Genomic DNA, 12,946 nt, shown 5'->3' with positions numbered 1-12,946 from the left:
TATCAAGTTAAGCGTCTCGCTAATATCTTTAGATAAGCAGCTGGAAAGAAAACATTGGAGCATTGCAGTTGTTGAATTGCTAACTGTATGTTTTCAGGCATGCTGGTGAGAAATGGAGGAAGTTTTGAAGATGACTTATCCCTGGGAGCCGAAGGTGGGTGTGGCAGGTTATGACTCTTGTTTTAGCAAAAAAAATTCTATTCAGCCATCTGATTTGTATTTTGAAGGACAGCATTAGATAGAAAATTAGGATGAAGCACACAAAAAAAATGCAGGAAGGTTTGCTTTTTGAAGTTATTTAGGCTATTGCTGAGTTAAACACTCTGGATCTCTGACCTAAAGGTCAGAAGCAGCGCTGAATTTGCTACTGCCCTCTCATTTTAATACCCACAATGACAGTACAGCCTGGAGCACTTACCAAGACCTTGAGAAAATGATTCCTCCTACTTGCTCTTCTTGTCCATGGGTTACTCTTGGCAGCCATGCATGCCCCACTTCCACTGAATCCCTTGGGAGTGGTATGTCCGAGCTTTTGAAAGGAGGAATGAAATTCTGTCAGCCAAGAGGCAAACCCATTAAGAGCTAAGTGCTTTTGAAAATGAAAAGCACCAAAGCTAAGTATTTTGAATCAACCACAATATACACTTTTCTGTTGCTAGCTGCTTGCCTTTTCTTTCTCTTCCCTTTTTTAGGGGGAAGGAGATGTGACTGTTTCCCATGGACTTTGTAAAAAAGACTTCTAGCCTTGATGTTGATCATAGATTAGAGGTGTCCATAAACCAACTAGCAAAAGCACTGTAGATTCTAAGAGCTGCATCTTGTAGTAAAAGAGCAAAAAGAAATGTCTCACAAGCCAGATCCTGGGGTTATCTGTAGGACGGGGGATATAATACAGTATCTGCTTTCAGTGTTAAAAAAAAAAAAAGACAAAACTACTCTCCCAGTTTATCTTTTAATGTTTTTGAGTTACAGCTTTTGCTAAGTGCCAGAACTTGTGTAGTAGAAAGCCCTTTCCTTGCACATTAGTCTTGCCAGTAGTGTCAGAGTAGTGGGACAAGGCCTGGAGGATGAAAATGTCTTTAATTCTTAAAGATTTAGGACTTCTAAGGAACATAATTTATCTGGTAATGATCTTGTTCTGATAATAATGGAAAAGCAGTAAATGAGTCTCCTACTGCAATAGATTAAATAGGATTAAATTTTCCTGTTGACAGTCTTCCACTTGTTAGATTGCCTGCAGTACAAAGATTACATAGAAGTTTCTGTGTAATGATAATCCAAGGGTCTGAGCATATGACCAAGAGTACAAGAATCAGTGGATTTTAGTACATCATGTCACTTTTTCTTTTCAGTTTTTCTCCTTATAATATCCAAGGACTTCTGGTTTCTATGGGTCTTTAAAGCATGATTTAGCTTGTTCAGATGAAAAGATCCCAGTACTAGAATTGCTGGTTGATTTTTCTGGGTAAGGATGCGGATGTTTCTGCTGGGCTTTGTTTCCCATCCAAGAACAAGGGGACGACAGAGCTACTTGGAGCAGTGCTGCGTGCCCTGCCAGACAGACAGCCCCTTTGAGGCTGGGATGAATGGCCTGCCCTTGTGCAGCTGTGACTGCCTGCATCCAGATACAAGCCAGAGCCCTGTGTGAATGGTACAGAGGGCATTGGGCAGGGACCCTTAACCCCAGCTCACTGCTGAGCTGGTGAAACCTATGGTTCAGCTGAGTCACCGGATAATCCTTACAGATAGGCTTACCTTCATATTATAGGCAAGAATATTAAAAAGAAGAGATGTGGGATCTGTGCTTTGCCTACATTCTTTTGCATACATTTCTTTGTGATTCCTCTGAAACTAAGAGAGAGGTTGTGAGGTTTCCATGTTTTACTCGCGGTTGCTGACTTCACTGTGCTGGCACAGCAGGTTGAGATGCAGGGTTTTCCTGGCAGTGTGGGACATCACTCTTTTCATAGCTGATTCTGAGGGATGCTGTAACAGACATGTGCTCCCTGCCTGTCTCCTGGGGAAAGCTGTTAATGCTGAGTTGCCTCATTGGGGAACCCATAGTCTAAGTCTGAGGTTCAGTTCTGAAAGAATAATGCTGCCTGGAACATTCCCATGTGATCCAGCTGCAGAAAGTGCTGACTTCCCTGTCAGCCTGGTGACCAGGTGCTTGGTACCTGGCAGACAGTCTCCCTCCTGAGCTCTATCAACTCTGAGCACATCTGCTGGCCCCATCAGCACCAAGTGCTTCACTGAACTCTTGTCCATGTCTTGCACAGCTCAGGCAGCCAGGGCACTGCCCCACTTTGCTGATGAAAAGATGAACAAATAGTCTCAGCACCTGGCCATGGAGTCAGCTGCCTTTCTTATATTCTTTACTTTCCCTGCTGGAGGAATCCTTGCGTGCCTGCTTGTCCTCCTCCCCTTCCCACCCAGGAACAGCCCTGCAGCTGGTAATCATGTCTTCAGTTGCAAAGCAATAAATGGTTTATATAAACAATTACCAGCTTATCACAATTTAAATTTCAAGTAGTAAGATTAATGACAGTATGTAAACGTGTGTCCATATGAGATTTAATTTTAGACAGAGCTTTAATAAACCAGATCATTTTTATGTCAGCCGTATACTAGAAACCCTTGACAATCACATTTATATGGAAGGAGTAAAATCTGGTTTATGCAGGACCACTGGTAAATGTGCTCACTGTCTCCTTCATCATACTGATTGTGAGAAGTGTAGTTCTCAAGAGGTCTGGATCTAACTTATTCTTCTTTCTCTTATCTCTATCAGCTAATCATCTACGGAGTGATACGCAAACAGAAACATGGTAAGCATCTTTTTTTGTGTTTGTTTACTTCAGAGGAATATATATACTGAAGGACGGGGGAGAATGGGCAGTGCAAGTCATAGGGGCTACCACAGAGCTAAAGCTCTTCTGGTCATGTCTGTTTACATGAGAGTGAAGGAAACAATCCAGATAACACAGAAAGAGTCGTTAGGACGTGCAGAAAAAAATTAATAAATTTATTCTTTCTACAGACCTGATACAGATTTTGGACTAGAAGGAGGAAAACAGAAGTGACAAATCTTAGCAACGTAGCATGATTAACCTCCTTTGCCTCACTGATTGCTCACTGTTTCAGAAATTTCAAGGGAAAATTAGTTTCGTCTGTCACAGCAGATGCCTTTTGGGAGTGGGGAAAAAAGGCTTTGAGAGAGTAGAGATGGTTAGAGCTTCTAAATAAAATGTGCTGAAATTAAAACCCCACTGAGGCTTCAGTGAATACTGCACAGCCCCTGTGGAAAGCATCCTGTCTATTCCTCCTTAGCTGGGCTCCATAAATAAATATACACTCTTAGGTGAATCCTCTGCCACCTTTGGTTTCTGGGTGGCTGTTCTGGGGGGGAACAGTTTGTTCCTCAGAGAGATTAACGGTAAAAGTATGTTTGAACCCAGGATACTACCTAATGCTCAGGCAGCTTTTCCAGATGCAGGGAAGAAATAGTTTGGGATTGGGAAAGAGACTGGCCAGCAGTGTGGGCTGGAGCTTGTCTTGCTTCATTTTCCCCCTGCCTGGAGCCTCTTCAGCTTTCCCGGGCAGGTCGCAGTCGTGCGCGGCTGGGGTGAGCAGGGTACCCGAGGCGTGGAGGGCAGCCTTGCGTGGAGAGGTGGTCCTGCAGAAGGAGGCAGCAGCCCAGGGAAGGCAGGAAAAGGCAGGGCAAGGACAGCTCACCGAGGCTGGGCTTCCTTACTGGAGGAGGGTGGGAATAGGGAGGGTGGGGCAGCAAGGGCAGATCAGGGTTTGTTTTCTCAGCTCACATTCGCCTTCAAATTCATACCGTCTATGTACATTTTTACTGAGGTGGCCCAGGGTTTGCTTTTGTTTCTGTATTTCAGTAAATGACATGGCTAATATAAACCAGATAACACTGAAGGGGAAAAGAGAAATTCAGCAGTGCTGGCAGGTTAGCTCTCCAGCAAGACAGAGAATCAAGTCCCTGAACAAAAGAGGTTTATTGCAGGGGTCCTCTCTGTTTGTGTTGACAGCAATGGTGTACTGGCAAAGGACAGGAGGCTGCAGTTCCATCAGAAGGGGAGAAGTATGAACTCTACCGGCTCTGGAAAAAGCAGCGCAACTGTTTCAAGGTAGAACTATATTTAAAAGGTCTGTTTTTCAGTAAAGTGGACTTGGCTTGTTTTATGTGCGTTGCTGCTTTTAGTAGCTGAGAAGGGAATTTTCATTTGGTTGCTTGAAAAGCTTCTCTTTGTTTTTAGTTGTGGTTTTCAGTAAATGCTAACAAATGGACCGAAACATTAAAAAGGACTGAAATTTTAATGGCGTTTTAAAATTTGAGCTCTGCAGAATAGGACTGATTTTAGAAATTACAGGATTGGATCTGTGATGTGTCTGGGCGAATGACTCTCGTGGTTGGAACAAAAACTTTTGATGCAGAGATCTCCACAATTATTTTCAAAACTAGTCTGAGCTGTAGGAGTCAAAAGTTCAGTGAACCAAAGTGGTTACTGGGCTGAATTGGCAGTTTGATAGAAGGGACTGAATTTTAAAAGGAGAGAGGTAGAGGTTAACATCTTTCATTTGTCTAGTGTTTCTGAATTACTGGAGCTTTATGAGGAAGATCCTGAAGAAGTGCTCTATAACCTTGGGTTTGGAAGAGATGAACCAGATATTGCTTCAAAAATTCCGGCAAGATTTTTTAATTCATCGTCATTTGCCAGAGGGATAGATATCAAAGTGTTTTTGAATGCCCAAATACAGCGCATGGAAGTGGAAAATCCAAGTTTTGCTTTAACAAGTAAGTATGTTTTTGAAGCACAGTTTATTTATGAGTTTATTAACTATGTAAACAACCCCAAAAGAGGTGTGTATCAAATATTCTGGCAAAGATCTGCTACGGCCTAAAGGCCACATTCCATTCAGAATTCATAATAAAACTCTTGCTTGGTCTTGAGGCAAGAGGAGGCCACCAGGGTGGTGCTACTTGGGGTGAGTAGTGGGGGAGGGAAATAAAAGGCATCCTGTAAAGGTATGCTGCCTTCTGGTTTGTATAATTCTCTTCTCTAATCTTGTCTTTTGTTGCAGCTTTAGAGCACTGAAACAAATAGCAATATCCCTCTGTTTTTGGTGTTCTTCAGTCCTTGGGTGGGAATTTTTTTTCTGGGTGGCAGCGACCTATTTTTGTCATTGTTGAAATCTGGGGCAGTATTTCTATTGACTTGGACAGGAGCTTTGTTGGATCAGTAATGAGTGCTGCTGAAATGAGGGCATAGCTGTCGTTTTGTAGTTGTAGATGGAGAGAGCAGTACAAGTAACACTTCCTTTCTAGCATTCTGTAAATCAACTTGCATTCACACACATATGCCACTTATTTACTTCAGGAGAGCTTTGCATGCTATTCTTGTGCATTTAGCAAAGTTTTTTTTTCTGTAGTAGGTTATCACTTTCATGTTACAGGCCTAGAAGAAGTGTTCATTCAGCCTTAGAGGCCCCTGATTAAAGTGGGAGGAGGTTTGTGCGGTTGGGCAGAGATTATGATCAAAATTCCTTCTTCAGATATGCCTTGTGTTTCATTTCTGTGCAGGTCGTTTTCGTCAGATTGAAGTGCTTACTACTGTGGCCAATGCTTTTTCTTCTTTGTATTCTCAAGTCTCTGGGACTCCTTTGCAGAAAATTGGTAGTATGAATTCAGTGTCTTCCAGCAAAGAGGCATCCAGCCCTCCCCCTCTGAACCGCAGCAATACAGCCAGTCGGTTAATGAAGACCTTGTCAAAACTCAATCTGTGTGGCACACAGCAAGCTGATGGCAGCAGCTCCTCGAGTCCTTCGCCTGTTGAAAAAGGGAAAAGTCTAGCTGAAGTAGGGAGTGAGGAAAATGATGTTAAAAATGAATCTAAATTGCCGAAATATCCTAAAAAGAAAGACTGTCCCCCCTTTTTGGCTACTGTAAAGGAGGAGATAGCCAGCAGTCAGACAAAGGCTGTGAACGCACACCTCCCTGGTGTGACTGACTGTGCACAAGAGGGTTCTGTGCCTCCAGCAGATGGGCAGGGTGGCAGGTTGGCAAGTGCCCAGGACAGACCATGTGAAGAACCAGGTCTCTTGGACTCACCAGGCCTCAGCAGCAGTTCCAGTACCTCTGACAGCAGTGTCCTGACACAGAGACTGTCCACAGCATCGCCAGGTAGAGACCCCTGCGCTCCCCTCGCCAACCCGTCCATAATGAACCTAATGCAGCAGCAGAAGGACTCCTTTGAGATGGAAGAGGTGAGTGAAGATACATGGCTTTCTTTGTGCATACAGTTTACATAACTCCCTGTCTGCCAGCACAGGAATGTTCCCTCCTGTATAGTTGAGGGTGTTTTCTCCAGAAATACTTTAAATTCTCTGAGTGTTGTACTTTCTCAGCAGTTGCAGGCTGCTCTAATTGATCCTCTTAATGAAGTAACTTGCTGCTGCTGTTGTTCCTAAGTCAGTGGGAAAGTTCTCATTCTTTTTTTTTTTTAAAATCAAATTCATGTAATTGCTATCGCTGGCATAACTCTAGAAAGTTTTCCCTGTGTAAGTAAATCTAGGTTAGGCTTTCTTTGCAGCAAAACCTTGGGTGTTTAGTTTTTATTTTACCTAAATTGTTTATTAGAAATCATTACTTCTGTTGCCTAGAAGTAAATTCAGTTTATTAATTGATGTTGATTAAAGATAAATTTGTGATTAAAGATAAATTCGTGAATAAAACAAGAGTTTCACTGTAGTGAAACAGAGCAGGGGCTTTCATACAGCATGAGGTGCTCATCTTGTGAAACTTTGAGTTTTGACAACAATCTGCTATAAGTTTATTTATTTGTTCTCTGAAAATTAGCACATTGAAAGTCACTGTGATGTGACTTTTGGCAATGGTTTAATTACAAATTCTGTGTTAGCTGTCTTTTAACATCTTCATATATGTAGATATTAATTTTTATAATTGTCCCAAAGGAATTTTAATTCCCAAGTTCCTGTAAATGATTTGTTTATTAGGCTAGTAAGCATGCAGCCTACAGATTCAAGAATGCAGTTTCTGCATAGACTTGCAGCTTGAATTGTAAGAACTCTCTCAAAATTAAATGAGTAGATGCTTTTGTGGATGCATTTCAATGTGACTATTAAAAGTTAGAAGTTCTGCAGTTAAGTTTTTTGTCTATGTGAAACAGATATGTAAAACAAAAGATATTGTGGTTTAATTGGTGAAATGAAGAAGCAAGTGAATAGAAAAGCCCCAGAATTTTACAGCAAATGATGAAGTGATGATCTAGTAGATACTGTGTCTGGTGTCATATTGTCATGACAAGCTCTTCTAGATCAACTAATGTTGTAGCTGAAGGCACTCATTAAGCTCTTGTCGTTCCTGGCACTTGTTTATTCCAGTGTGTCCTACCCACACGTTGTGTGGCCATCTACTGAACTAGAACAAAGGACTAGTCCAGTTGAGAGGGAGAAAAGAAAGCCAGTGTATTTTGATTTATTTCTTTTTCCTGGCTTAGTTTTCAGCCAGATAGTTTTCTTGATACAGCTTGTTGTGTAGCTACAAAAATGTTTGCATTGGCACAATTGGAAGGGACTGCATTTTGCTGCATATTTCAGAGGAGAAATCCAATTTTGGTACCCTAGGGCAAAACTGAAACAATCAATGTGTTTTATATACATGTATATACATGTGTGCATGTGTGTATATTAAGAAGAGGAGAGGATTTTTCCTTCAGTGTAAGTTGGACTGTAAAGACTTGCTGAATTCTGCACAAGTGTGATGTGTTTGTGAAGTTTTGGTTGACATGCTTTGTGCAGTGATGCCAGGCATAAACACAGCTGTTTTGGCAAGACAACATATGATGTGGGATGGGATTATGGTGAATTTTTGTTTATGCAATATAGTAAATACTTATCAATTGCCTGCAGATCCCTGGAAGGGAGGGATTCAGATTTGCTGGAGACATTTTAGAACAATTCCTGGCAGCGTGATTTTATTTTTGTACGTCTCTAAGCAGGGTGTAATGAACAATAAACTGTATTAGAAACAGTGACAATAACTCCTCCCCCTGTTTTCCTAGCTTGGCTTGGAATGCATTCTTATGCATAAGAAAGATGACAGATATATCAAGGAAGTTCTTTCCATGCTTACGAATGCCTTGGAGGTTTGCGTGCCCTTCGGAAGTCTGTGGCTGTGAAGATAGCTAGTGTGGGAGTGAGTCAGGGCAGGATTTCCCCCAAACACCCACTCCTGAGGTGGCCAATGACAGTCCTGAAGGTCACTTACCAGCATGAATATTGGCTGAAGGGATGGGGAAGGAGCTTCTGTGTGCTTGGGGAGCTGCACTGTGCTGTGGATGCAGTTAGAATGCTGTCTCCCAGCCAAGGACAGGAGGTGGACAGTATTTAAATAAGAAGAGCTTTTGGAAGGCTGCAGATGTAGCCATCAGAAACTGGGAGGTTTGAGAGAATCAAGACACCTTTCCTGGAAGGCCAGTTTTATTAGAGTTTCTGTAAGATTACTTGCTGTTCCTTGTTTAAAAAAACAAAACAAAACAACTAAATTTTTCCTAATCTTAAATGATGAGCCCCTTCTATGCTCCCCTGCACTTGGATGAAATAAGGATTTACCCCTTTGGGCCTTCGTCTCCTAAAGGAACAGAAGCTACTAGGTTTGTCATGCAAAACTAATGCTGTTCACTTACTAATGGTGAAAAGTTCAGGCCAAATACTCCTCAAATAAGAAAATGCACCCTTGTGAGTGCTATACATGATACCAATGCAACTGTAACTTACTCTTTAGCCAAATACCAATTTTGGCTTATCAACATAAGTATCTTGATTTTTACATTTTTAAGTTGATAAAAAATGGAGATAAATTTATTGCATGATAATTTTGAAACTGGGCCAGCAGCCCATTAGAGGGAAGGGCTGGGGATAGTTGGACTGAGGGGGTTGTGCATGTAGACTTGCATGTGATCCATTAGGATTTTTTCTGGATCAAACAAAAGAAAAAACATATTCTAAGTTTTGAACCAAACAAAGGCCTTCCTGTTGAGATTTTAGGCATATTCTTTTCATTGTTTGAACATTTGCCTGACAGCTGCTTTCTTAATAAGACTGTGTTTCACAAAGTTATAGAATGAAAGAATTCATTTTTATGTAGGTTTAAGTTTCCCAGTTGAAACATGCATGGATCTGAATACATTATCTTCTTTTTCTGTACTGTAAGACATCAGAATTATTTCCACGAGTAGTGGCGTGGTGAAGTCTGGAGCAGGTTCTGGCTGGTTCTGGGTCACTCTGCTGGAGGACTGGTGCTTGTAGGAAATAATTGGTAGGGCAGCAGAGGGCAGTCCATGTGTGGCTGACCTCCTGATACATTTTTCTAAATGTATTTTACTTGTTCTTTATATTCAAATAAAGGGCCAAGAGTTCTGACTGGAAAAAGACAGTAGTGTAAAGGTGGTCAGAGGTGTTTTCACACAGTAATTTCAGTGTTTTGTCAAAGAGGAGCTGAGAGCTGTGTTGTCACAGGATGTGATTTCCAGGTCTTTTTGCATGCAGTGGGTAACCAGAGGGGAGTCCTGTGCTGTGGGTGGGAGGTGCTGCCCAAGGATCACTGTTCTCCTCCAGGAGCATTGCTGAATGCCTGATGAAAGTTGGTTCAAGGAGATTACAATTTGCTCCTTCGATCAATCTAAGTTGTTCAATTGGAGGAAAAAACCACCTAAACCTCCTCTTGCATGTGCAGTGTGTATAGCTTAGGCATTCTTAAGCACAAGAATATATTCCAGTTGGCCTGACAAAATATTCATCTCCTCTTCCTGATAGATCCAGAGTACAGAGGGGGATCTACCTCACGTTTCAGCTACACACCAGCTAGCAGTGACCAAGTCAAGGAAAGGTGAGTAGACTGCAACTCCTGTGAGACAGCAGACTGCTGAGTGTCCTTCCATCTCTGAAAGGCTGATTCAGATATTTTAAGCTTCTAAAGTTTGTTTTGTCTCTAGAAATAAAAAAAGATCTGGGTTTCTTTTTTAGCTAAATCACAGAACATTACTACAAAGTGCCAACCAAATTACAGGCAAGACAACAGCTCTATAACCTCACTGGCTGTTTTCACTTTTGTATAATTGATGATAGCTCAGATGGCCTGAAATGTTAATTCAGATTGTGTGGCATTTTTTTTCTTTAGTAGATCCTGTAATTTGAGATACCCATTTAAACTGAAATAACATTGTTTTAAACCTAAATTGCATGTTACATGCAGCTTTTTCCTATGCACTACTGCTCTGTCTGCACGCTGCCTGCACAGAAAACTAGTGTCTCTACACCCACGTGGAAATCATAGTACCTCACATGGAAAACACTCTGCATTGGCTGTTGTGGTTCACTTAGTTTGTGCTTTCATCTTAAATTCTTTATGTGTTTTATGGCTTGGGAGGAGGATAAAGCTGATTTTTAAGTTTATTTTGTGATTGTTACTTTGCCCAGTATTGGCAAGTGAAGTCCCTTCTCTAGATGTATCTATGCGTTCTGTAAATTATCTAGCTGCTACATTTAATTAAAGAGGAACTGGAGCTTGTTGCACTTAAGGAGGTGCTTAGATGCCATGCAATTTCTTGGTGAAATACGAGTAGCATCTCTAGGTACTTAAGAGAGGCAGAAAAACCTGTCTAAAGAAATAGAGATAATTTTATTTGCATTTGCACAAATGAATCGACAGTCACGTGAACTGTTAACATGGCTGAGAGTGCCCTGGACTAAATGTTGGAGAGTTATTGGTGTAGTAGTAGCTTGTGCTACTTGTTCATAGGTGTTCTGCACAACACAGCCTGGTGGTCATTGAGCTTCCTCTCCTACAAACATAGGCCTCTGAGGATTGCCAGAAACTGAATCTCTAGCTGTTCCCAGTACTTCCTCCTTAGCTGATTTTGAAGTTCATTACCACCTGCTTTACATGACTACATGAAAAGAGGTGCAGTCCTTACAGGGCAGGTCTCCTGTTCGCCTGGCCTCTAGAGCTTTTCACTGAAAACCAACTTAAGGAACCAGGAGCTGCAGTCAGGGAAGAGAAAAAATATAGTCTTTCATATTTTCTGTTCCCAGTAGTTATTTGACCCTCTTCTTCCACCACACAGCAAAAAGGGAGATGGTCCTGTGGTACTTGCTGGAAGGTGCCAGCAGTTCTGGCAATGGGACTTCAGTCTGACAGAAGCAGGCTGTGCTGGCTCATGTTTCCTAGGCACTATGTCCCACCTATTTCTGAATACACTTCACACAGATTAGTGGTGATACTTTATTAGCAGGAAGGCATTGCCTAGAATTTTCTGTGACTTATCTGACAAGGGTATCAATGCCTGCACATTTGCTAAAATTTAGTCTGAGACCAGCATTTTATTTCACCTGGAAGATGTGAAAAATTTAGGACTTTGTTCTATGTGGATTTCAGTAAAGTTTCTGAGAGGGAGAACAGTTGATGGAGAACTTAAGCAAAAAGTAAAACAAATGTAGCCAACTTTTGTTTTTGCAAGTTGTCCAACATGAGACAACATAGAGGCCTGCTTTCTCAGGGAGTGGATGTTCATGAAGTTGGAAGGCATCCAAAGGTAATGGTCACTTATTAAAAATGCTGGCCATTGTGTCTGAATGTGAAATGCCACTCTCACTAGCAATCTCACGAGGTGGGATCAGCATGAAATTGAGCCAAGGTCTTCTGTTGCAATGTGATTTTGGTTGACAGTCCTTATACAAACCCACCTTTTTCAGTGTCTGTGTTTCTACTGTGTGTAAGCACCCATAAACAAAAGATTTGTTCCAGATGAATGCTTCCTCTGAAGAAATACTTCTGTACTTATTTTTTTATGTGGTGGTATTTCTTCGTCAATTAGCAGGGTTGGTGTTCTTTGGTACAGATTATTATAAACCTTGCAGTGTCATTCTACACCTACACAGGGGGCTGTGGGTGAGTTCTCTGAAATTTACAACAGTTTGTAAGGCATGTTAAGAGGGCCTTTAATAAGAAGTGAAGTATTCAAATAAAAAAAAGATTCTATTTTCTACAGAAATAGTCTGGTTGACTGTTGATTATTATGGTTAAACAAAACAGTCTACTTGTTGCTTAGACTCACAATTAAAGCATGTTTCTTATTTCAATTTTTAGGAACACAAGAATTAAAAGCTTCAGCTAGTTTGAAAACTTACAGTACTGCTAAATGTCCACTATAAATAGAAGCGTATTGCAAAGGTATCTGGTAGAAAGGTTTGTTTGTGCAAAACTGAAGTTCTTACTGACATATCATACAGGAGCATCTTCCATTCCAAAAAATGCCCCAAAAGGAAGACAAATACAGGTACAATGCCTAGAGGAAGGAGTTGCAAAGACACTGGAATTTGTGAATGTCTGGTTGTTGGCATCAACGTGGCTCTGAAATTTTGAGTAGCCACAGACCTGTTTCTTTTAAGGCATCCTTGATGACATTGGTAGTCAAAAACAGTTATTGGTTTTGAAAATTTAGTTCTTGAAAAGGAGGAAAGCACATCATCAGCACTTCCTGTCCTTAATATATTATTGTATTTATAGCTCTCTGTGGGTGCTGCTCCGCAGAAGATTGGAGATGGGGGAGTGAGAAGAAAACATCTGGAACAGATTTAGTATTTGTGGGAGTCTGCACTTATCTGTCCATGTGCAAAGAAATCCCCAAGGACTCAGAGAGCTTTTGCAGCAGGGCTCCCTATTGGGCTGGTTTTGTTAGTGCTGGGGTTCAGGGTTTGATCAGTATGCAAAAAAGGAACAGCAAAAAAGGAACATAATGCAATACTTCATAGTTAATTTGTGAGTGTTAATTTAATAATTATTTTATAAAATACAAAGTGTATTAGAGCTTTTCCAGTAGTGCAGGTACAAGAAACAAATGTTAAA

At 41.2% G+C, this 12,946-nt stretch overlaps 1 protein-coding gene across 3 annotated transcripts in view; it reads left to right on the top strand.

Annotated features, from left to right (window-relative positions):
• ITPRID2 (ITPR interacting domain containing 2) overlaps positions 1 to 12,946 on the top strand; it is a 39,010-nt gene that overhangs the window by 6,547 nt on the left and 19,517 nt on the right. For 2 of the 3 annotated variants that reach the window (XM_015635019.2, XM_033515961.1), the window contains 6 exons: positions 98 to 154; positions 2,792 to 2,828; positions 4,050 to 4,148; positions 4,608 to 4,816; positions 5,603 to 6,285; positions 9,856 to 9,928. In XM_015635019.2, the coding sequence (XP_015490505.1) occupies positions 98 to 154; positions 2,792 to 2,828; positions 4,050 to 4,148; positions 4,608 to 4,816; positions 5,603 to 6,285; positions 9,856 to 9,928 (1,158 nt within the window). The remainder of the gene's footprint in view (positions 1 to 97; positions 155 to 2,791; positions 2,829 to 4,049; positions 4,149 to 4,607; positions 4,817 to 5,602; positions 6,286 to 9,855; positions 9,929 to 12,946) is intronic. The other variant, XM_033515962.1, reaches the window with a different exon arrangement.

Source organism: Parus major, chromosome 7 (genome assembly GCF_001522545.3).
Source record: "Parus major isolate Abel chromosome 7, Parus_major1.1, whole genome shotgun sequence".
Classification (NCBI taxonomy): domain Eukaryota; kingdom Metazoa; phylum Chordata; class Aves; order Passeriformes; family Paridae; genus Parus; species Parus major.
Note: the sequence above shows the minus strand (reverse complement) of the source record. Positions and strands in the feature narration are given on the sequence as shown.